Genomic DNA, 25,049 nt, shown 5'->3' on the forward strand with positions numbered 1-25,049 from the left:
AAAAATCAGCAAATCAGCACTTGCAAACATACAGTAAGTTATATTTCCAATTAAATAAAACAAGACATTTTCTAATTAAACTAAACTGGGTCTTTGCATGCTAAATAATAATGCAACCCATGAAGGAGGTACAGGTGTGTAATGTCAGTCATTACATTTGCTACCATATTAATGATTGATGGAAATAATGTGTGCAGACAAGGTAAAAAAAAAAAAAAAAAAGTGAAAAATCGATTTTACGAGCTTCACGTTTTAACATCGTTCTAATTACATAATCGCGATTACGATTTAAAATCGATTAATCGAACAGCCCTACATATAATACATATACATACAGTCTAATAACCTTATAACCTAAATAAGAAAAAACACACAAAAAAACCCTGAGACCTCCTCAGATTTCCTAGATACAAATATATTCTTATAAAAATACATCAGGTATTGGTACATAAAAAATTTAATAAGAGACATAATTTAATAACAATTTTTGTTTTAGTCTTTTTTTTTTTTAATTGATAGAGATCCAGACTCTTTTATAGCACTACCAAGCTCATTCCAAACTTTTGGACCTTTTGCAGGTTTCACTGAAACTTGTACATTTCAGTTTCCTTTTCTTTCCCTTTTAAAAGTTGTTTTCCCCTTGTGGAGTGTTCATGAGTGGGAGCATAAATGGGGATGAGCTTCACACATTTCAATGAACAAATGACTTGCAGGATTTAAACATTGTTATCATAGTGAAACCTTCCCCGCTGAAAAAATCTGATCCGCTTTGATAAATTGTGTAAAATGGTAATTTAATAGCTTTGCTACTGAAAACTTTGCAAATGTACAGGACTGTCTCAGAAAATTAGAATATTGTGATTTTCTGTAATGCAATTACAAAAACAAAAATGTAATACATTCTGGATTCATTACAAATCAACTGAAATATTGCAAGCCTTTTATTATTTTAATATTGCTGATCATGGCTTACAGCTTAAGAAAACTCAAATATCCTATCTCAAAAAATTAGAATATTCTGGGAATCTTAATCTTAAACTGTAAGCCATAATCAGCAATATTAAAATAATAAAAGGCTTGCAATATTTCAGTTGATTTGTAATGAATCCAGAATGTATGATTTTTATTTTTTTTTTAATTGCATTACAGAAAATAAAGAACTTTATCACAATATTCTAATTTTCCGAGACAGTCCTGTATAATGTCGATGGAGAAAAACAATGTCCCAAAGTACAATTAATATATGTGAGAAGTCTTAATCCTGCACATGATTGAAAAGGGGTCTGTTTAGAAGGCAGCATGTCCTGTTGTAACCAGTTGTACTCGAGTTGGAGTTGTAAAAAAAAAATCAGGGGGGATGGTGGATTTTATCATATGGGGACAGATAATTTGTGCTGATTACAAATAATATAATATATTACAAATAATAGCACTGACCAAAACACCTGCAGAAATACTGCAGGAATGACATAGCAGCAGTTAAATGCAGCCTTCTGTAAGCTTTAAATATCCACTGGGCTTACATCAAATACATCAAAACACAACAATAAAAAACAGTTTTCTGAACTTATCAATATGACTCTGTCCTTCACAGGATAAGTAACATGGATCACTGCAAAAACTCAAAATCTTAACAAGAATATTTGTCTTATTTCTAGTTAAAATGTCTCATTTTAGTAAAAGAAATCTCATTACAGTTAAAACAAGACTCATCACTGGAAAAAAACAACAATTTTCACCTGTTTCAAGTAGATTTTCACTTGAAATAAGTAGAAAAATCTGCCAGTGGAACAAGATTTTTTTGCTTGTAATGAGAAGATAAATCTTGTCCCACTGGCAGATTTTTCTACTTATTTCAAGTGAAAATTTACTTGAAACAGGTGAAAATTGTCAAATAAGTTATTTTTCTGATGACTCTAAATGTTGAAATAGCAGTAAAACCACATTCATTGATGAAATGACATAAGGGATGGAAAGGGGGGATGGCAGTTTTACAGGGGGGATGATTTTGACCGTTTTTATTTCAGGGGGGATGCCATCCCTCCTCATCCCCCCTCATCTCCAGTACTGGTTGTAACTTTATGTTGAACTCCTCCTGCAGGATGGTGACTGACGTCCAGCTGGCCATCTTTGCCAACATGCTTGGCGTCTCGTTGTTCCTGCTTGTCGTCTTGTACCATTATGTTGCTGTCAATAATCCCAAGAAGCAGGACTAAAATGCCCCTGGATAACCAGAAAGGTGAGCTGGCCTGACTTGATATATTTGTTTTTATGGTCTTCACTACTGCAGGTGACCTTTTACATTCATTTGAGAATGTACTTACCTGTTTTTTTTCTTCACCTCCTCACAGGTTACATGGGAATCAAAGCCAACACCGTCTGTCCCCATTCCAAAACATGAATTTCTGTTTGCACAAGTTTGGTTTCTAATAAAAATGTTTGAAATTCATTCAGTCTGATGTTCCAGTTAGCTTTTTCTACATGCACACACACTCGTACAGAAACAACATTATTAAGGTTTATTTCAAGATATTAACTTTTTCATTCCAACATTGCACTTTCAATCACAAATTGTGTGGTAAAATAACTCCATCAAAACAAAAATTCATAATAGGGGACAGTGACGTGACTAGCATATTCAGTACACATGCAGTGCTTACAGTTTTGAATGATTTAATTGTTTAAACAAATTCATCAAAAGAACAGCTGCAGTTGAGTCTTCTGGATTTATATCAACTTTGACTTTTTTTTTTAATTGAATGCTCTAAGTCAGTGTTTCCCAACCCTGGTCCTTGTGGCACACTAGGAATGGGCGATATTTTACCGTTCACGATATACCGTCCTCACGATAAGAATTTGTCATCTCGCGGTAAAAACGATAAATTCTCGTTGATGACGTTTTTGTGTAAAGCTGATTTATGGTTCTGTGTTAAATCCACGCACCATGTACAGTAGGAAGGAAGGAAGGGAGAAAAGAGGAAGGGAAGAAGGAAGGAGAGAGCAGGAGGAAGGAAGGAAGGAAGGAAGGGAGGGAGAAAAGAGGAAGGAAAGAAGGAAATGAGCCTGAAAGAAAGAAATAGAAAGAAAGAAAAAAGGATAAATTCCCGTTGATTATGTTTTTGTGTAACAAACATGGTGGATCTGAGAGCGAGATAGATTTATAGTTAAAAAGGTGGAGTTGAATTGGTGTTTTTTTTATCGTCATTTTTATCGTTATCGGGATAAATGCCAGAAATTATCGTGATACATTTTTTAGTCCATACCGCCCATCCCTATGGCACACTCCCCTGCATGTGTTAGATCCTACCCTGCTTCAGCACACCAGATTCAAATTCTTAGTAATCTCCAGCTTGTCATCAAGGTCTGCACAGTTCTGACGACACAGATACTTGTATCACGGTGTGCTGAAGAAGCAGGGCAGCATCTAAAACAGGGGTGTCAAATGTGCGGCCAGAGAGAGATTTTCATGCGGCCCGCGAGAAGTTTCCAACGCAAAAAAACAAAATGTTAATTTACTAAAAAGGTATAAATAATTGCCATGAATCGCAGCATATCCGATAATATATTTCTTCTACAAATCCATCGTTATTCCACAAATAGAGCAGTTTGACATTTTTTTAGTTTTCTAGAACTTCATTTCTTTGTAGACGGTCGTTTATTTTTATTAACTGACTACTATTATATATTTTCGCAGGAAAAATATCACTGCTAAAAAAGATAGAAGATATTTATTTGGAGAATTTCAGTTTTGAATACGAGGATAGTGTCAAAGTAAAACAGTTAAAAGAGAAGTGCTGACTTTTTCGGCACACTGGCGTAAATATCCGCGCCAATTTTTAAAAATACATACACTTAATTGTACTTGAAAAATCTCTAAATCACAAAGAAACACTTTTGGATTTAATAAGAGATTTTGCTTTTAATTAATTTTCCTATAAAAAAAAAAAACCAAATATAAAAACATACTTGTTTCTGTTTATCTTTGTAAAATGATATTAAAAGTATCTTACATAATTTGAACAAAAACGAGAAATTTCAAGAAAAGATCCTGAAGAAATATATTTGACATAATTAGAGTGTAAACAAAGTGCATATTTCCTTTAAAATTAACTAAACTGATATTGGATTAGATAACAATAGTAAAAAGAAAAAAAATTGTTTGCACCGTTTTTGTTATTTTGTACAACGGAGTATTAGGGCCAAACTAAGACAAAAAAATTACGAGAATAAAGTCATAATATTACGAGAATAAAGTCGTAATATTAAATATATTATATATATAACTTCACAAGATAAATTACCACTTTATTTTCATAATATTACGACTTTATTCTCATAAACTACGACTTTATTCTTGTAATATTACGACTTTATTCTCGATAATATTACGACTTTATTATCGTAATGTTATGACTTTATTCTCGTAATATTACGACTTTATTCTCGCAACATTACGACTTTATTCTGGTAAATTTACGACTTTATTCTCATTATATTATGACTTTATTCTCGTAATTTCCAATTTTTTTTGTCTTAGTTTGGCCCTAATACTCCGTCGTAATTTTGAGCGTGCGGCCCCTGAGAAAAAAATTGGTCAAATCCGGCCCGCCAAGCAAAATGAGTTTGACCCCCCTGATCTAAAACCTTCAGGACAGTGTGCGTGAGGACCAGGGTTGGGGAAACACTGCTCCAAGTTACCGTACCATGGGGTTTTTCATGCCCTTCCTAACTAATACCCTCTGGGCACAAGTCTGAATTTATCTTAAAACGATCACTTGGCTCAAACAAAGTTGATCTCAAGTCAAAGAATTAACATCAGTGATATGTCTTCTGAATAAAGAAAACAAATCTTGTTTCAGATATCTACTCTAGGACTGCACGATTGATTTTTCAATTCTAAATGTCACAAGTCCACAGGAATTAACTTTATTTACACTACTCTTCAAACACAATCTCAGATAATTACACATAACTTATATTTGTGTCATCAGCCACTATGATAATAGTCATTAAAATGTGCTGTTGTGCTCGGTATTGTGAACAAAGCTTCCCCTCTCTGCAGTGACGGCACGAGTGGAGTGGGTTACTAGAGGTTCACCGGTGCGTGACAGTGTTGGTCAGAGTGCATTTAATATTCCTGTGTTGGAGCAGATAGAAGGGCTTAAAACAATATGTTAAGTGCAGTAATGAGAGCTGGAACATTTCAATAACACTTTAAATGGTACAGATCTGTGGGGGGAAGGTCTTTGTTGTGGAAGAAAGGCACTTAACCTTTAGCTGCTCCTGTGAAAAGTAAGATTGCTCAGTGATTTTAATGGGCAGTTGCTGGCTGAAAAGAACACGCTTGCTCAGGAAACCTTTCAAAGAGACAAAATTCTTCTATTGCACGTCAAACAAGGCTCTCCTGACGACATTCTTACTCGTTTTTTATTTTTATGGAATGTAATTTTAGTGCTAATTCATGGTTTTTGTGTCTGCCTGTGCAACATTAATTTCATTACTCACATGGCTGACAACTCATCTCACCACCAGATCGTAAGCAAAAAAAATAAATAAAATATACGCTTTTTTTAGGACTTTGCAGGAGAAACTGTTAACCACGCCTCTATATTGTACTGTATTTTGATGACATGCTGCAGCTGACCCAGAAGGCACTACACATAGGCCAGTGTGTGCGTCTGCAGAATCCCAAGTGGTCCACAGAAAGCTTCACAGTTAGGAGGAAAAGGAAAGGCCTAAAGAAGAGATCCTCAGTCTTGGTGGAGTATCTAGGCTTCTCCACAGAGGGGCGCTGCCTCGCACATGTTCACAACTTCTGGGATAGGCATCGCTGTGGTCTCCTCAGCCTAAAAAACACATTATGGCAGAGGTGTCAAAAGTATTCACATTCATTACTCAGGTAGAAGTATAGATACTAGAGTTTAAAAATACTCGTGTAGAAGTTGAAGTATCAACTCAAGTTATTTACTCAAGTAAAAGTATAAAAGTACTGGTTTCAAAACTACTTAAAGTATAAAAGTAAAAGTAATGTAAGGGGGAAAAAAGCCATTAAGGACAAAAGCCATTGAAAATGAATGCATCTTAGTATAATGCAAATATATTAAAGAACCATATATGTGTACTATTGAGCATTAACATGTGTTTCAGAGAGCAGCAGATATGATGACTAGTTGCCTATAAGTATTGTAATGGCGCAAAAAGTCAAACTTCACAGTAGGAATGGGTGATATTTTACCGTTCACGATAAACCGTCAAAAAAATTCCCCACGGTAAAAATGTATCATCTCGCGGTAAAAATGATAAATTCCCGTTGATGACGTTTTTGTGTAAAGCTGATTTATGGTTCTGCGTTAAATCCACGCAAAACGTACGTGAAGGAAGGAAGGAAGGAAGGAAGGAAGGAAGGAAGGAAGGAAGGAAGGAAGGAAGGAAGGAAGGAAGGAAGGAAGGAAGGAAGGAAGGAAGGAAGGAAGGAAGGAAGGAAGGAAGGAAGGAAGGAAGGAAGAAAAGAGGAAGGGAAGAAGGAAGGAGAGAGCAGGAGGAAATAAGGAAGGAAGGAAATGAGCCTGAAAGAAAGAAAGAAAGAAAGAAAGAAAGAAAGAAAGAAAGAAAGAAAGAAAGAAAGAAAGAAAGAAAGAAGGATAAATTCCCGTTGATGATGTTTTGTGTAACAAACATGGCGGATCTGAGAGCAATAGATTTATATTTGAAAAGGTGTAGTTGAATTTGTCATTGTCATTTTTATCGTTATCGAGATAAATGCCAGAAATTATCGTGATACATTTTTTAGTCCATAGTTCCCTAGTTCAGAGGCATATTATCCATTATCCTAACATTTATTGGAATGTACATCCAAGTTTAGTTGCAGGAATCTGAGGGAACGGATGTAAGAACAAAACTGGACAAGAACATCTGAAACAACCACAACCAAATTCACTCTATCCGGATGGAGCAATTTAACTGGATAGTTTTTATTAAAGGCCGAAATGAAATAGAGTAACGAGGCTGTTTTTAAAATGTAAGGAGTAAAAAGTACAGATAATTGCGTGAAAATGTAAGGAGTAAAAGTAAAAAGTCATCTGAAAAATAATTACTCCAGTGAAGTATAGATAACCAAAATTTCTACTTAAGTAAGGTAACAAAGTATTTGTACTTCGTTACTTGACACTTCTGCATTACGGTCACGTGATTCATTCGTATGCATGGTTTATTCCAGCGTTGCTGTGGGCATTCATGTGCAGACTTTCACCTGTTGCAGAGCTCCGTCCACTGGTGGCGCGGCCTCTATGATAACATTTGCTTCATAATGGACACTCCTGTCTGTGCTCTCCACAGCCGGGGATTTAGACGCTAGCTGTGTAGCATCTTTTTTCTCTGATACACCTGCTGAAAGGAGAAAAAAAAAACAGATTTTGGATGTGAACATCCACGGCTCATATACTTAGATGCACAAACAAGAATCGATAAAGAAGACACATGGAACTGAAACAGCTGGGAAATAAGGTGCAGCTGTTTCAAAATGGCTACATTTCAGATGTGCTGGAAGTGCACACCTTGTATTGATGGACACGGTTTACAATTAGCATTAAACTCAGCTGATTCCATAATGTTAATGACACTTTTTCAGTAAAACAAATTTTGTGCTGATGAGGAAAACAGGGAAGACCTGAAAGGCAAGTTTGTAAAGTTCGAAAGTGATCGACCGTTTTGTTCATCTTTTTTCTTCCTATGTGAAATGCAAGGTTGCCAAGTAATGAAAAAATAAAAAACACTCCCTGGCAAACTTGGTTTGGTCATTCAAACATGAATAATGGTTAGAATAATTATCAGTAAATCTTTTCCCCATATGCTCTATAAAAACCCCAGTTATCACATTAAGGGACATGAAGATCTGCACCTAAGGCCAACTCATTCACTGCCAAAATGTTTCATTTCAAATAAAATCTTTATGATTCTTAACTAAAACGTCAGGAAATCATCAATGTGAGAAGAATTCATCCTCTAGAAATGTTTGAAAACCTTGATGAGACAACTGAGGAGGGTCATTTGTCCATATTAAATACTAGAATAATAATATCAACTAGGGCTGCAGCTATTGAATATTTTAGTAAACAAGTATTCTACTGAAAATTCCATTGATTAATCGAGTTATCGATAAAAACATATTTTTGTTTAGTTAAAGAGCAATTATAAATATACATAAGATGTTAATTGACATCACTAAGACTAAATTATATAATACAGTAGGTTCATGGCTGTTCATTTAAAAACCCTGAACTTACACCAGTCGACCAAATTCACTGCCTTCACTCAAAAAAACTAATGATCTTACCAAGAAATTTTCTTATTTCTAACCTAAAAATGCCATTACACCCGATAACACACATACCGGTAACTTAAAAGGTTAGGTGTTTTTCCCACGTGTTTCAATTGAACTTTAATTTGTGTCAAGCAAATTTTAAGTGCTAGTTAAGTTTTAAGTTAAAGTATAAGTTTTTGAGTTTTGGCAGTGTTCAAAATATAATTATGAGACCTGCTGTATTGGAGCACATTAGGCACCAGTGCTGCTTGTTTTATCCATGAATGACTACAGAGCTAAAATTGAAAACGTAGCTTTATTACGTTTTTATTTTTCTGACATTTTCTGCCTTTTCTTTTAGTTAAAACTGTAGCGGGAAAAGATGTTTAGAGGAACCTATGTATGTACCGGGTTAGAGGGGGAACATATAGGAGAACGGACCAGAAGAATATAGCGTGGATTAAAAATAAAAGTTAAGCACTGAACTACATGTGTCTCCCGTCTGGGCCATTGCAGACTGGCTGAGCACATAGATATATAATATATATATATCTATGCCTGAGCACGGCATGTTACTAAAACCAAACATATCCGCCTCTTTCTTCTCGTGCGCAGCATCAGCGCGTTGTGCCGCATTAAACGTAGTCCGGGCGAAACACCCTGCTTTAAGCTGCAAAATTAAACGATTCCTCGAGGCAGAGAAAATTCCTCGATAATTTTTTGTAATCGAATTACTCGAATTATTCGAGGAATCGTTTCAGCCCTAATATCTACCATCACAAACATGAATGAGGTGTACATACCCGAGATCGGCAGGTGCCTGTGGAGGCCGGGCCTGAGCAGCTTCACGTTGGCCGACACCTTCTTATTCCCCGGCGAGTTGTGAGATGTTTTATTGCCGTGTTTGGGAGGGGTCTCCGTCGACCCCATCCTCCAGATGGGAATGTGGCTCATGGGCAGGTGGAGATCACACCTGGGCAGGCAAGAGAGCGGGTTTACAAAAAAATAATACCAATAAAAGCACAGAAAAGATTAATCTCCACAGTTTGCATCGCTGCGGCGTGAGAACGCAGATTTGTAAACTCGTAAACCCAAAAGAGAGGACTTACTTGCGAAATTTGATGGATGACAGGATATGTTGAGACACCGAGTCTTTAGAAGTCTGTGACGGACGGACACAAAAAGATGACACAGGCTGAGACTACAACACAGTGGGATAAACTGTATTAAAATACTCAGAAGTGAGACGTGCTGGCTTTGTGAGTGAGCCAACAAGGTAATCTAACCTCTCTACACGTCTCTGCAGGGCGACTATTCGTTTCATGAGTTCGGCAACCTCGGCCTGCGCGCCCAGAACGCGTGGAGAAAGGGATTCTGGACCAGCTCACTGAACTGGCAGCACCAGCCTTTAAATCTGGGCAGCTGATGCCTGTCGACAACATGAAGGGTCATAAATACAGGACACAAACTAAACATCCTGGGACAGTTCGGCTCCTGAGCTATTTGCCTGGCAATTAATTACTCTATAAAACAATTAAAGCAGGTTAACGACTTGATTTTCAAGGAGCTGTGATCAGTTCCCCCGACACACGGAGCTGAAAAATGAAGGTCGAACACACAGACAAAAGGAGCACAGAGGACACACAGGAGTACTTGCTTCACAAAGTGAGATTTTTTATTCCAGAAGTTAAACAGAAAAGAGGTAAAAGACAGCAGCAACATTCAATAAAGATGATATCGGTAGATTGTTACAAGGACAAACACATCTGCAGTCTGGTGTGGGAGGTAAAGCACCATGTTGAAGGAAATGGCACAAGTCCAATAAGGAATATTAAGTATAAAGGTCTTTGTGAATATGCATAAGTGTTTCCACTTATAGCCTAGCTAATGATGTAATTGTGAATGAAGGGACACTTTAAGGTTAAAACTGCTGCAACGCGGGACATCAAAGTTCACAGTGAGAGAGCAGCATATATATATATATATATCTACAGCACGCTCACCCCATTCTGCAGAGCACTGATCTGCGTGATGAATGCATGAAAATAATCATTGTAATGATCTTAAAGGGGCATGATGTGAAGACTTTTGTTTGTCCCATAAGCACAAAAGTGTTTTATGAATTTACTCTCCAAAGAGCTTAATGTTTGCTTTAGGGCTGGGCGATATATCGAGATTTTAATATATATCGATATATTTTCAAACGCGATATGGTACGAGACAATCGTTTATATCGATTATTAAAAAAAATAAAAAATAAAAAAATGTATGATTTTGATATAGCTTATTTTGTGACAAATTGACTTGAATTTTTTTATTTGAGATTTGCACATTTTTTTTGTTATTTGCACAACTGTCAACCTCGGTGGAAAAGTCTGCCTGTTACTGTCTACATTGTATTAATTGCACAGTGTATTTTAATTTAATTGTTATGCAGGAAACCAAAACCTCAGAGTAAATTAGATCACGTTAAATCAACATTTCTGGCATTATCTTTTATAATAAATGTCCATTAAGACAGCTTTTACCTCAAAGTTTAGTGGTTTATATTAGGAGTAGGGCTGGGCGATATATCGAGATTTTAATATACTGTATATCGATATATTTTCAAACGTGATATGGTACGAGACAATATCGTTTTTATCGATTTAAAAAAAAAAAATTCAAATTTTTTTTTTTAATGATTTTGATATAGCTTATTTTGTGACAAATTGACTTGAATGTTTTATTTGAGAATTGCACAAATGTTTTTGTTATTTTCACAACTGTCAACCTCAGTGGAAAAGTCTGCCTGTTACTGTCTACATTGTATTAATTGCACAGTTTATTTTAATTTAATTGTTATGCAGGAAAGGGATATTTGTTTTATTTTATTCAAGAAGCATTTTTATTCTATATATGCAGGCAGTTTATTTTTATTTCATTTGTTTTATACATTTTGATATTGTGCAGACCTCTGTTAATAAAGGAACCTGTGTGACATTTGGCACGAGGCTTTGTATTAAAACTGACTGTTTTTTTAAGGGTTTGCCTCAGAAAAAATGAAGCTAACAGAGATGCTAACAGAGATGCTAACAGAGATGCTATGCTATAATGCTTTGGGGGAAACCCCAATTATGGTACAGAAAAAATATCGATATATATCGAGTATCGGCATTCAGCTAGAAAATATCGAGATATGACTTTTGGTCCATATCGCCCAGCCCTAGTTTGCTTTATTTACTCAAACGTTGAGAACTGTTGCTGTGAGAGAAAAGTAGCCACAAATCTGTGCTTGAGTTATCTAATTTTCAAGACTTTGTTTTGTGAGAATGTTAACAAAAATCTTAACTATGCCCCTTCAAAACGATATGCCAACATCACTTATGGTTATGAGTTGTTTTTTTTCTTCTGCAAAGCAACAGTGTTTTGGCCAAAACAGTGGAAAAAAAGCCGCTCATGTTAAAAGAACCTTCACGTTCCCTTTTTCCTCTAGTCTTCACTGCAAAGAGCAGCCCTTGTCTCAACGCGAGCAGCACGGTGGATACCCAAATAGATCTAAAGTATGAGCAGAGCTTTCAAAGCCTACCGCTTACAACAAAGCAAGGCACGGCGTAGCGACAAAGTGCCACAGCACTGGATCAGACGGCAGCCACAGCAGCCACAGCAGCTACAGCGAGGCAGGGCCGGCGTTTCTGAGAGTTATTTTGATCCAAACAATGAACGTTCCTACTCAAACTTTTTTTTGTATTCTTTTTTGTTTTTTTTTTCCCCCCCCCGGGGCACAGATGCTGCACCTCTGCATCTTCACAGCAACTAAACTGTCGGTGCTACAACACAGACCATCACCATATTTGAAACGACAGCACATAAAGCTGAAATACACAAATATCTACACTTCCACGAGGTGATCAATGAGGTTTACATATAAACCAACACAATAGTGACTTTTCATGTCAGCTAACCACAAAAAATATATATCAACTTTCACCACTGACAGCTAACTACACACCTGCCAAGGTCAGCTTACACAAGAAGACATTTATCTGCATGAACGATTTTTTATTTTATCTTATGGATTTTTATCCATTTCATGACTCAGGTAACTACGGAAGAGTATTAGGGCCAGGCAGGAGAAAAATAAAAGTAATATTTTAGAGGAGGATTTTTTTTTCATTATGCACTTCAAGAAAAAAGTTGAAATGTCGAGAAAAAAGTTGAAATGTCGAGAAAAAAGTCGACATTTTAAGAAAAAAGTCTAAATGTCGGGAAAAAAGTCTAAATGTCGAGAATATTGTTGAAGTATAATTTCGAGAAAAAAGTCGAAATGTCGAGAAAAAAGTCGAAATGTTGAGAAAAAAGTCGACATTTTAAGAAAAAAGTCTAAATGTCGAGAATATTGTTGAAGTATAATTTCGAGAAAAAAGTCAAAATTTCATGAATAAAGTCGAAATGTTGAGAAAAAAGTCAAAATTTTGTGAATAAAGTTGAAATGTTGAGAAAAAAGTCAAAATTTCGTGAATAAAGTCGAAATGTTGAGAAAAAAGTCGAAATGTCGAGAATATTGTTGAAGTATAATTTCGAGAAAAAAGTCTAAATGTCGAAAAAAAAGTTGAAATGTTGAGAAAAAAGGCGAAATTTTAAGAAAAAAGTCTAAATGTCGGGAAAAAAGTCTAAATGTCGAGAATATTGTTGAAGTATAATTTCGAGAAAAAAGTCGAAATGTCGAGAAAAAAGTCGAAATGTTGAGAAAAAAGTCAAAATTTCATGAATAAAGTCGAAATGTTGAGAAAAAAGTCAAAATTTTGTGAATAAAGTTGAAATGTTGAGAAAAAAGTCGAAATTTCGTGAATAAAGTCGAAATGTTGAGAAAAAAGTCGAAATGTCGAGAATATTGTTGAAGTATAATTTCGAGAAAAAAAGTCTAAATGTCGAAAAAAAAGTTGAAATGTTGAGAAAAAAGGCGAAATTTCGACTTTTTTCTCGAAATTGTATTTCAACAATCTTGACATTTCGACTTTTTTCTCAACATTTCGTATTTTTTCTCGAAGTGCACAATAAAAAAAAAATCTTCCACTCTCAAATGTTTTTTCTCTGGCCCTAATACTCTTCCGTAGGTAACGGAATCAAAACTAAAAAACGAAAAACAAACAACTAGAAACTGCACTTACACTCAAATCAATACTGGGCCCTAACTGGCAAATTATAAACACCATCAAGCTTTGACCTCATCAAACAGAATTAACACGGTATAATCATTTAATGGTCTTCATTGTTTGCAAACAGCTCCGTGAAGTTACGACTGTAATCTCCGAACGGTTGTCTGATTCACGACTCGCGAGGATTTAAATCGTAATGGTTCACATGAATATTCTGGCAGGAAGTGACTCCATAGGCATCATAATGTTGACAATGACTCAACATCCGCGCATGACGCGGATTTCTGGTGATATAAATCCGATTTTTTGCAAATAAAAATCTGTTGGAACTTCATTTTTAGCCACAATCTCATAACGATGAACCCTGTACTGAACGGCCTCCAAATCAGACATTACAAGGGGCCTGCAACACGTACTTGTTTACACATACACAATACGACAAAGGTAACAGTAAGCAGAAGGTGCTTTAAATGGTTTTATATAAACTAAAATCGCACTGTGATCCGTCAAATTCCACAAACCTCTTCTTCTCCAAAAGAAAATCAAACCAATAAATTAGAAAAAAAAATTTAAAAGAAAAAAAAAGGTGCAACATAGCATAAAATTAAAGCATTTTCTTTGTTCTGTAGCTGATCGTGTAAAACGTCCATTAAAACCTGTTGGTCAGTGTGTGCAAAGAAGAAAATATAAAGAGCTTCTTACCAATAATCAGGACATTTAGACTTACAATCGTCTACTTATTACTTGTATCTAGTCAGCTAAAGAACCTTGTTCTATTTCATATATTCAACATTTATGTCCACCGTTAATGTCTGGTGTAGATCCTTCATTGGGTCAATACAAATTAGGGCTGGGCGATATATCGAGATTTTAATATATATCGATATATTTTCAAACGCGATATGGTATGAGACAATATCATTTATATCTATTTATAAAAAGAAAAAAAAAATATAATTTTTTTTATGATTTTGATTTAGCTTATTTTGTGACAAATTGACTTGAATGTTTTATTTGAGATTTGCAAGAATGTTTTGTTATTTGCCCAACTGTCAACCTCAGTGGAAAAGTCTGCCTGTTACTGTCTACATTGTATTAATTGCACAGTGTATTTTAATTTAATTGTTATGCAGGAAAGGGATATTTGTTTTATTTTATTCAAGAAGCATTTTTATTCTATATATGCAGGCAGTTTATTTTTATTTCATTTGTTTTATACATTTTGATATTGTGCAGACCTCTGTTAATAAAGGAACCTGTGTGACATTTGGCACGAGGCTTTGTATTAAAACTGACTGTTTTTTTAAGGGTTTGCCTCAGAAAAAAATTAAGCTAACAGAGATGCTATGCTATAATGCTTTGGGGGAAACCCCAATTATGGCACAGAAAAAATATCGATATATATCGAGTATCGCCATTCAGCTAGAAAAAAATGAGATATCACTTTTGGTCCATATCGCCCAGCCCTAATACAAATTAAAAAAAAACAAAGAGCTATTGATTTTTCACATTCATACACTTTCCAGCTTCATTTGAGTTGAAGAAAAAAAATAAAAAATACACCAGAGGACCGATACTTGACCGAGGGTGGGTAAGAAAACCAAAACCAGAAGTTTGAAGAGCTAGCACCAGTAATGTTTGTCACATACAAACACACAAGCACACACACACTTAGGTAAGTCCAAGTTATTGTGGAAACACCCCTTTCAGTTAACACACCACTGAGTTATGCTCACTGAATCCGACCTCTCATACATACAAATGCCCAGGGTCTCTGCGTGCGAGACACATTCAGTCCGGGGTGGGCCCGGTGGGAGAGCTGCCGGCAGGTGGGAGGCTCTGCAGGAGGAGGGGGCTCAGTTTGGAGAGCAGCCCGGGCCGGGGCCGGGGCCGGGGCAGAGCCTGGAAGGAGGGGAGCAGAGTGGAGAGACTGGGGGTTTGGAGGGAGTACAGACCTGTCATACTGACGGAGGCTGGGAGGGGACAGGAACCTGCTGCACACACGGAGGAAGACGAGGAGGAGGAGGAGGAAGGGGGTGACAGAGGGGGGCGGGAGGGTGTGTGGCTGTTGCTGGGAGACCGCAGGATGGAGCGATGGTGGGAGGGACGTCTCTTCTCCTGAGGCTTAATGTCTATGGAGAAGGACACACACCTGCTCAGAAACATGCTGGGATTACACACACAAACGCACGCACGCACGCACGCACGCACACAAAGACCACAGCGCCAGTGGATGGTTGTCAGACCTCTTCTTGTGTTATGTTTCAGACTCATCCTAAAATAGATTCCTTTTTTATTTTTTCCCTTTTAAAAAGGAGCATGAGGTAGGATTGAGGCAGGATTTATGAAAACAATTCGTATACGTTTTAAGTTTTCTAGTAATAATGTCAGATGAAGCATTCCAAACCAAAAAGAATGAGCCCTCTAGCGCAGTGATTCCCAACCTGCGAAGGTATTGCAAGTGGGCCGCCAAATAATTTCCAAAAAAGTATGATTTTTGTGGGGGGGAATATAATTATATAAAAATATACAGAATAATGTTTTAAATGTTAAAACTCAGTTATTCAAAATTATATTAAAAATTATTATATATAATTATTTTCATTATTTTGTTTTGTTTTCCTTCAAGTATTAGATATGTGACAAGCAAATGAGTGATAGGAACTTTTGTTGGACCACTTTGCAGCGGGACTGCATTGCACTTGACTTATTTACGTTTGATGCTGATACCTTTCAATAAAAAAGTGCTCTGACAACGCATTATATGGCCTTTGTATTTATGGGTTCGGAGGTGGGCCGCAAACATTTTTGAGACATAAAAGTGGGCCCTGAGTTGGAAAAGGTTGGGAACCACTGCTCTAGCGTATCTCTCCGTTGCCTTGAACAGGCTGTGTGCTGCAAAATGTGCTGCAATTCCGGGCCGGAATTTCCCGCGCTGTCCTGCGGATGTGACGTCACATGACGCTGCATGTGCGTTCTCCCCGTTCTCCCGTGCCAGTTTCGCTGTTGGCTGCAGTACCCCCAACGGCCGTCGTGGTGAAGGGTGGCGCTAGAGAGTCTCATTTCTTAAAAGGAGCCTCATGCTCCTTTAATCTAAACAATTCTCAAAGATGAATTTATAATCATCAAACTCACAATGGTCTCAATCCTTCTTAAACAGAAAACTTCTAGGTCAGTGTTTCCCAACCCTGGTCCTCAAGGCCCACTGTCCTGCATGTTTTAGATGTTTCCCTGCTTCAGCACACCGTGATACATGTACAGGCTGTGTCATCAACAGAATTGTGCAGATTTTGATGACAAGCTAATTAGGACCATTAATTAGAATCAGGTGTGATGATGAAGGGAAACGTCTAAAACATGCAGGACAGTGAGCCTTGAAGACCAGGGTTGGGAAACACTGTTCTAGACCAGTGGTCCTCAACCTTTTTTCAGTCATGTACCCCCTGTGAAAGATTTTAGCCAAGTACCCCCTAACCAGCGCAAAGCACTTTTGGTTGTAAAAAAAGACCTAAAACAGAGCACTGTGCAATCAGTAACTGATTTATTAAACATCAAAATATTGCTGCTACGCTTCAACCACGACTCCATCATTGGTCCAAGTGATTGACAGGTGAAGCCAGGTGGCATTTGACAGGTTAGGTGGAACCATCCTGGTGTGGGGGATACTAGGCCTGTGTTGAAAAGAAATCGATTTTCCGATTCTAAATCGATTCTCATATTAATTCCTAAAAATCGATTCTTAGGTCTAAAGATCTCATCATCTCATCATCACTCATCTTCTCCCGCTTTTCCGTTACCGGGTCGCGGGGGCAGCAGCCTCAGCAGGGATGCCCAGACTTCCCTCACCCCAGACACCTCCTCCAGCTCTTCCGGGGGGAGTCCGAGGCGTTCCCAGGCCAGCCGAGAGACATAGTCTCTCCAGCGTGTCCTGGGTCTTCCCCGGGGTCTCCTCCCGGTGGGACATGCCTGGAACACCTCCCTAGGGAGGCGTCCAGGAGGCATCCGGTACAGATGCCCAAGCCACCTCAGCTGACTCCTCTCAATGTGGAGGAGTAGCGGCTCGACTCCGAGCTCCTCCCGGGTGACCGAACTCCTCACCCTATCTCTAAGGGAGCGTCCAGCCACCCTGCGGAGGAAACTCATCTCGGCCGCTTGTATCCGCGATCTTGTCCTTTCGGTCACTACCCAAAGTTCATGACCATAGGTGAGGGTAGGGGCGTAGATTGACCGGTAAATCGAGAGCTTCGCCTTTCGACTCAGCTCCCTCTTTACCACGACGGTCCAGTACATCGACCGCATTACTGCGGACGCTGCACCGATCCGTCTGTCAATCTCACGCTCCATTGTTCCCTCACTCGTGAACAAGATCCCGAGATACTTGAACTCCTCCACCTGAGGCAGGACTTCTCCACCCACCCGGAGAAGGCATGCCACCCTTTTCCGGTCGAGAACCATGGCCTCGGTCTTGGAGGTGCTGATTCTCATCCCTGCCGCGTCGCACTCGGCCGCAAACCGCCCCAGCACATGCTGGAGGTCCCGGTCTGATGAAGCCAACAGGACAACATCATCTGCAAAAAGCAGAGATGAAATCCTGAGGTTCCCAAACCGGATCCCCTCCGGCCCCTGGCTGCGCCTAGAAATCCTGTCCATAAAAATTATGAACAGGACCGGTGACAAAGGGCAGCCCTGCCGGAGTCCAACATGCACCGGGAACAAGTCTGACTTACTGCCGGCAATGCGAACCAGACTCCTGCTTCGATCATACAGAGACCGGACAGCCCTTAGTAGAGGGCCCCGGACTCCATACTCACTCAGCACCCCCCACAGAATGGCACGAGGGACACGGTCAAATGCCTTCTCCAGATCCACAAAACACATGTAGACTGGTTGGGCAAATTCCCATGAACCCTCGAGCACCCTGCGGAGGGTATAGAGCTGGTCCAGTGTTCCACGACCGGGACGAAAACCGCATTGTTCCTCCTGAATCCGAGGTTCGACTATCGGCCGTAATCTCCTCTCCAGTACCCTGGCGTAGACTTTCCCCGGGAGGCTGAGAAGTGTGATCCCCCTGTAGTTGGAACACACTCTCCGGTCCCCCTTTTTAAACAGAGGGACCACCACCCCAGTTTGCCACCCCAGCGGTACTGTCCCCTTCCTCCATGCAATGTCGCATAGGCGTGTCAGCCAAGACAGCCCTACGACATCCAGAGACTTGAGGTACTCAGGGCGAATCTCATCCACCCCCGGTGCCCGGCCACCGAGGAGCTTACGAACCACCTCGGTGACCTCGGCTTGGGTGATGGATGAGCACGCCTCCGAGCCCCAACCCTCTGCTTCCTCAGTGGAAGGCATGTCAGTCGGGTTAAGGAGATCCTCAAAGTATTCCTTCCACCGTCCGACAATGTCCCCAGTCGAGGTCAACAGCTCCCCACCAGCACCATAAATGGTGCCGGCAGAGTACTGCTTCCCCCTTCTGAGGCGCCGAACGGTCCTCCAGAATTTCCTCGAGGCCGACCGAAAGTCCTCCTCCATGGCCTCCCCGAACTCCTCCCAGACCCGAGTTTTTGCCTCCAAGACTGCCCGAGCCGCGGCCCGCTTGGCCTGCCGGTACCCGTCTACTGCGTCAGGAGTCCCACCGGCCAACATAGCCCGGTAGGACTCCTTCTTCAGTCTGACGGCATCCTGTACTTCCGGTGTCCACCACCGGGTTCTAGGATTGCCGCCACGACAGGCACCGGAGACCTTGCGTCCACAGCTTCGAGCCGCCGCGTTGACAATGGAGGCAGAGAACATGGTCCACTCGGACTCGATGTCCCCCGCCTCCCCCGGGATCCGAGAGAAGCTCTCCCGGAGGTGGGAGTTGAAGATGTCCCTGACAGAGGGCTCAGCCAGACGTTCCCAACAGACCCTCACAATCCGTTTGGGTCTGCCCGGTCTGTCCAACCTCCTCCTCCGCCAGCGCATCCAACTCACCACCAGGTGGTGATCAGTTGACAGCTCAGCCCCTCTCTTCACCCGAGTGTCCAAGACATGCGGCCGAAGGTCAGATGAAACGACAACAAAGTCGATCATTGACCTCCGGCCTAGGGTGTCCTGGTGCCACGTGCACCGATGGACACCCTTATGCTTGAACATGGTGTTCGTGATGGACAAACTGCGACTCGCACAGAAGTCCAACAACAAAACACCACTCGGGTTCAGATCGGGGAGGCCGTTCCTCCCAATCACACCTCTCCAGGTATCACTGTCATTGCCCACGTGAGCGTTGAAGTCCCCCAGTAGAACAATGGAGTCCCCAGTTGGAGCACCATCAAGTACTCCTCCCAGGGACTCCAAGAAGGCCGGGTACTCCCCACTGCTGTTCGGCCCGTAGGCACAAACAACAGTGAGAGACCTATCCCCGACCCGAAGGCGCAGGGAAGCGACCCTCTCGTTCACCGGGGTGAACTCCAACACATGGCGGCTGAGCTGGGGGGCTATAACCAAGCCCACACCAGCCCGCCGCCTCTCACCCTGGGCAACTCCAGAGTAGTGGAGGGTCCAGCCCCCTTCAAGGAGCTGGGTTCCAGAGCCCAAGCTATGTGTGGAGGTGAGCCCGACTATCTCTAGCCGGTATCTCTCAACCTCACGCACAAGCTCCGGCTCCTTCCCCCCCAGCGAGGTGACATTCCATGTCCCCACTGTGAGGGTTGATGTCCAGGGATTGGGTTGTCGAGGCACCCCGCCACGACTGCTACCCAGCCCACAATGCACCGGCCTGCCATGGTCCTTCCTGCGGGTGGTGGGCCTACTGGAAGGCGGACCCGCGTCGCCGTTTCGGGCTGAGCCCGGCCGGGTCCCACGGGCAAAGACCCGGCCACCAGGCGCTCGCCTACGAGCCCCAACCCCAGGCCTGGCTCCAGGGCGGGGCCCCGGTGACGCCGATCCGGGCGACGTAACGGTCCTTGCTCTTGTTTTATCCATGTTTGGCTTGTGAACCGCTCTTAGTCTGGCCCGTCACCCAGGACCTGTTTGCCATGGGAGTCCCTACCAGGGGCGAAAGTGCCCCCGACAACATAGCTCCTAGGATCACTCGGGCACACAAACCCCTCCACCACAGTAAGGTGGCGGTTCAAGGAGGGGAGGTCTAAAGATCGATTTTTTAAATTTTTTTAAGTAATTTTTTTTCATCATTTTCGCCAGGTAAACTTTAATCCCAGTAGTCGGACACACAGTTTGTCATGACACTTCTGAAAAGGTGCTTCATGGCAATATGTGTGTGTGGTGACAGAATAAATTAGATAAGCTAAAATGATTTGTTTCCTGCATGAACTGTTGCAATTTCTTTCTTTTTTGCACTTTAAATGGATATTGAAAGGCCTGTTTGAGTTATTTATTTCTTATCTATTTCACAATAATTATTGTGAAATTATTATTTCATTAGTTATTTTACAGTCATATAAATCAGGGAACAGCTCAAAAAACATTTTAAATAACACTGAGCCAAATCAATATTGAATCGGATCGAATCATGATAATCGATTCGGAATATTAAGAATCGGAATCGAATCGATTCTTGACATTTGAATCGATATCCAGCCCTAGGGGATACTCTGCGGTTTTAGGATAATGAGTTGAATACTCCTGAAGATAAAATTCATTTTATGAATTTAGACTTATATTTTCCTCAATTATTTATGAAATATTTATTTTTAAAGGATTTTTGCATGGATGCTACTTTTTAAATATATGTATATTTTCATGTACCCCCATTTGAGAACCACTGTTCTAGGTGATCAATGCCTCAGGGGCTGGTCAGACTCATCATGAAAGGGATACAGATACTCCTCTGTGGAGACGCAAGAACCCAGTACAAGGACGAGACTAGCAGTGCAACACTGAACCAGAGGCACTAAAGGCTGTGTGGCAGTTAGGGTTTCATCAAAAGGCATCTGAATGTCATCAGGACCACAACAGACTAAATCCCCTTTACTGAGATCAAACTCTTTAGACACGTGCGTATGTGCAGGAACCCAGGCACCAGCAGCTTATTAGCAGCCCTACAGAGTCACATCGTGCTCCTGGGAGGGTTTTCGCCAGAATGGACCGGAAGATCATTCAAGCAAGATGGAAATATAGATACAAGAATATGCAGAGCATTGTCCAAAGTGCTCAGGTTGTCAATCTGAGACAACCTCACAATGAAGACCCACGACGTGACTTAAAGCTTAAACCAGGGTTGTCAAACTCATTTTGCTTGGCGGGCCAGATTTGACCAATTTTTTTCTCGTGGGCAGCACGCTCAAAATAACAAAAACGGTGCGAATTTTTTTTTTTTCCTAATTCTTTTTTTTTTTTACTATTGTTATCTAATCCAATATCGGTTTAGTTAATTTTAAAGGAAATATGCACTTTGTTTAAGCTCTAATTATATAAAATATATTTCTTCAGGATATTTTCTTGAAATTTCTCGTTTTTTTTCAAATTATGTAAGATACTTTTAATATCATTTTACAAAGATAAACAGAAACAAGTATATTTTTTTTATATTTCGCTTTTTTATAGGAAATTTAATTAAAAGCAAAATCTTTCTTATTACATCCGAGAGTGTTTTCTTTGTGATTTAAAGATTTTTCCAGTACAATTAAGTGTATGTATTTTTTAAAATTGGCGTGGATATTTACACCAGTGTGCCGAAAAAGTCAGCACTTCTTTTTTAACCGTTTTACTTTGTCACTATCCTCGTATTCAAAACTGAAATTCTCCGAATAAATATCTTCTATCATCTTTTTTAGCAGTGATATTTTTCCTGCAAAAACATATAATACTAGTCAGTTAATAAAAATAAACGACCGTCTAAAAATAAATAAAATCGGCAAATGCATTCTAGAAAACTAAAAAAAATTCAAAAACTGCTCTCTTTGTGGAATAACGATGGATTTGTAGAAGAAATATATTATCGGATATGCTGCAATTCATGGCAATTATTTATGCCTTCCTTTTTAGTAAATTAACATTTTGTTTTTTTGCGTTGGAAACCTCTCTCGGGCCGCACATTTGACACCCCTGGCTTAAACAGTCCTGGAATCACTGAAGATTAATAATGTACATTGTGTAAAAAAGGATGTGCTTTACATCCAACGTGGTTAAACTTGAACACTTCACAGCAGTTGGAGAAACAAAAAGAAATGTAAGGAAAGTATGCAGGTTATATGCATACTTTGAAGCTCTCATTGCTACCTAAAGTCCTTATCCTTGATGGAAATACAAGCTAAAAGCTTTGAACCCTGGGATATTTATGCGTTAGCATTTTATACATTCAGAGCACAGATTTATGTGCAGACTGATGAGGAACCGTTCATTCAAACTAATTGAGAATGGGTCTGAAATATAACAACGTGAGGAAAATATGAAGCTTCCATTGGTACTAGGGCTGGGCGATATATTGAGATTTTAATATATATCGATATATTTTCAAACGCGATATGGTACGAGACAATATCGCTTATATCGATTTAAATTTTTTTTCTTTTTTTTTACATTTTTTTTTATGATTTTGATATAGCTTATTTTGTGACAAATTGACTTGAATGTTTTATTTGAGATTTGCACAAATGTTTTATCGAGATTTTAATATATATCGATATATTTTCAAACGCGATATGGTACGAGACAATATCGTTTATATCGATTATTGAAAAAAAAAAAAAGAAAAAAAAATATATATATGATTTTGATATAGCTTATTTTGTGACAAATTGACTTGAATGTTTTATTTTTAAGATTTGCACAAATGTTTTGTTATTTGCACAACTGTCAACCTCAGTGGAAAAGTCTGCCTGTTACTGTCTACATTGTATTAATTGCACAGTGTATTTTAATTTAATTGTTATGCAGGAAAGGGATATTTGTTTTATTTTATTCAAGAAGCATTTTTATTCTATATATGCAGGCAGTTTATTTTTATTTCATTTGTTTTATACATTTTGATATTGTGCAGACCTCTGTTAATAAAGGTACCTGTGTGACATTTGGCACGAGGCTTTGTATTAAAACTGACTGTTTTTTTAAGGGTTTGCCTCAGAAAAAAATGAAGCTAACAGAGATGCTAACAGAGATGCTATGCTATAATGCTTTGGGGGAAACCCCAATTATGGCACAGAAAAAATATCGATATATATCGAGTATCGCCATTCAGCTAGAAAATATCGAGATATGACTTTTGGTCCATATCGCCCAGCCCTAATTTTGCTCCACTAACACACACATGGAAATGCCCCGAGAGAAAATGTGAGGTATTTAGCAGAAGAATCAATGGGGCTGCTGACAACGATACACCAACATCAGCGGCCTTGATGCATTCAAAAAGGACTAATTAAAACAAACCAGTCATACTGATGTTTTTAGAGCAAGATTAACAGTGCCAATGACAAAGTGCATGCAGGGGAAAGTGGAGTCATGCTGAGGTGATGCAGGGTCACGGTGATGTTACAGTTCATAAACATCCAGGGCATGAATCACTTGCCTGGGAAAAGATTTGTCACTGTTACAATAAATCTGAAGTTAACTGTCACCCACACACAAACACACAAACATCAACCAGCCACGAGCAAAGAAGGATGCCGGGAAGAAAGAGAGACAGCAACGAGACGGAGCATAACGAGAGGTGATAGAAAAGTCCTCCCACTAACGCATAGATGGCCGACAGATCAGCTTACCCCTGACTGGACCGAGCGTCTTGTTGCCTCCGCGGCCGCTGGCGTGCGTGTTGTTGTGCTGTGCGTGGGTTCTGGGCGGAGGGCAGCCGAAGGTAAAACTCGGAGAGCTGTGCATTTTCGGAGACGGTGTCTGACCGCTGTTAGTGTGGCTGTTGCAGCGGACGTGGCCGACGGCGTTCTCTGACGCTGATGCTGACAGGCAGCTGCTGGAAAACAACGCAAAGAGAGTTTCATGAGACAAAATGTTGTCTGTGAAGATTAAATCGAAGGTGTTTAAAGCAGCACAATGTAACTTTCAGCTTTTTTTTTTTTTAACATGTTTCTTTATTGGGTAATCCATGTAAATTATATTACACAATAAACATTTCTTTTAAAGGGTTCGACAGAATACCCCGTTTTATATTTTACCATACACACTCAAAAAAATAACTAAATAACTAAATAAAATAAAAAATAAAAAATAAATAAAATAAATAAGGACACAAAACTTAACATAACAAACACCCCAAAACACACACACTGCAAAATACGGAATTATAAACAGGTCCCAAAGTAAGTACATATTACCAATCAAACTCTGACTGAAGACAATAATAATAGGAAAAGTAAAGTAATAAACTAAAATACAGGACACGCAAAACAGCAGCAACAAAAAAATTAAAAAATAAAAATAAATTAAAAAAACAAAATAAGATAAATAAATAAAAATTAAAATAAACTGACGTAAGAGGAACCCTAAAAAAAAAGAGACATGGTTAGCAATATCATACTTCTCTGTAATTAAGTTAAATCAGATTAAATTAATCTTCCAAGGATGCCAAAGAATTAACAAAAGAAAGAATAGGTTCCCAAATATAAGAAAACTTATCAGAGCAACCCCTAATACCGTATTTAATTTTCTCTAAATATAAAAAT

At 39.5% G+C, this 25,049-nt stretch overlaps 2 protein-coding genes across 7 annotated transcripts in view; one reads left to right on the top strand and one right to left on the bottom strand.

Annotated features, from left to right (window-relative positions):
- Positions 1–2,102: 2,102 nt before the first annotated feature.
- Positions 2,103–2,449, top strand: ost4 (oligosaccharyltransferase complex subunit 4 (non-catalytic)). Its single transcript, XM_061746600.1, has 2 exons — positions 2,103–2,239; positions 2,352–2,449. The coding sequence occupies exon 1, from the start codon at positions 2,103–2,105 to the stop codon at positions 2,214–2,216; it is 114 nt and encodes a 37-aa protein (XP_061602584.1). The 3' UTR covers positions 2,217–2,239; positions 2,352–2,449.
- Positions 2,450–4,203: 1,754 nt separating this feature from the next.
- LOC133464383 (cytosolic carboxypeptidase-like protein 5) overlaps positions 4,204–25,049 on the bottom strand; it is a 44,517-nt gene continuing 23,671 nt past the window's right edge. For 3 of the 6 annotated variants that reach the window (XM_061746304.1, XM_061746305.1, XM_061746302.1), the window contains exons 11-17: positions 24,135–24,340; positions 15,393–15,569; positions 9,586–9,728; positions 9,409–9,461; positions 9,103–9,272; positions 7,250–7,386; positions 4,204–5,846 (exon numbers count right to left, since the gene is read on the bottom strand). In XM_061746304.1, the coding sequence (XP_061602288.1) occupies positions 5,769–5,846; positions 7,250–7,386; positions 9,103–9,272; positions 9,409–9,461; positions 9,586–9,728; positions 15,393–15,569; positions 24,135–24,340 (964 nt within the window). In that variant the 3' untranslated portion in view covers positions 4,204–5,768. The remainder of the gene's footprint in view (positions 5,847–7,249; positions 7,387–9,102; positions 9,273–9,408; positions 9,462–9,585; positions 9,729–15,392; positions 15,570–24,134; positions 24,341–25,049) is intronic. The other 3 variants (XM_061746306.1, XM_061746307.1, XM_061746308.1) reach the window with 3 other exon arrangements.

Source organism: Cololabis saira, chromosome 18 (assembly GCF_033807715.1).
Source record: "Cololabis saira isolate AMF1-May2022 chromosome 18, fColSai1.1, whole genome shotgun sequence".
NCBI lineage: Eukaryota > Metazoa > Chordata > Actinopteri > Beloniformes > Belonidae > Cololabis > Cololabis saira.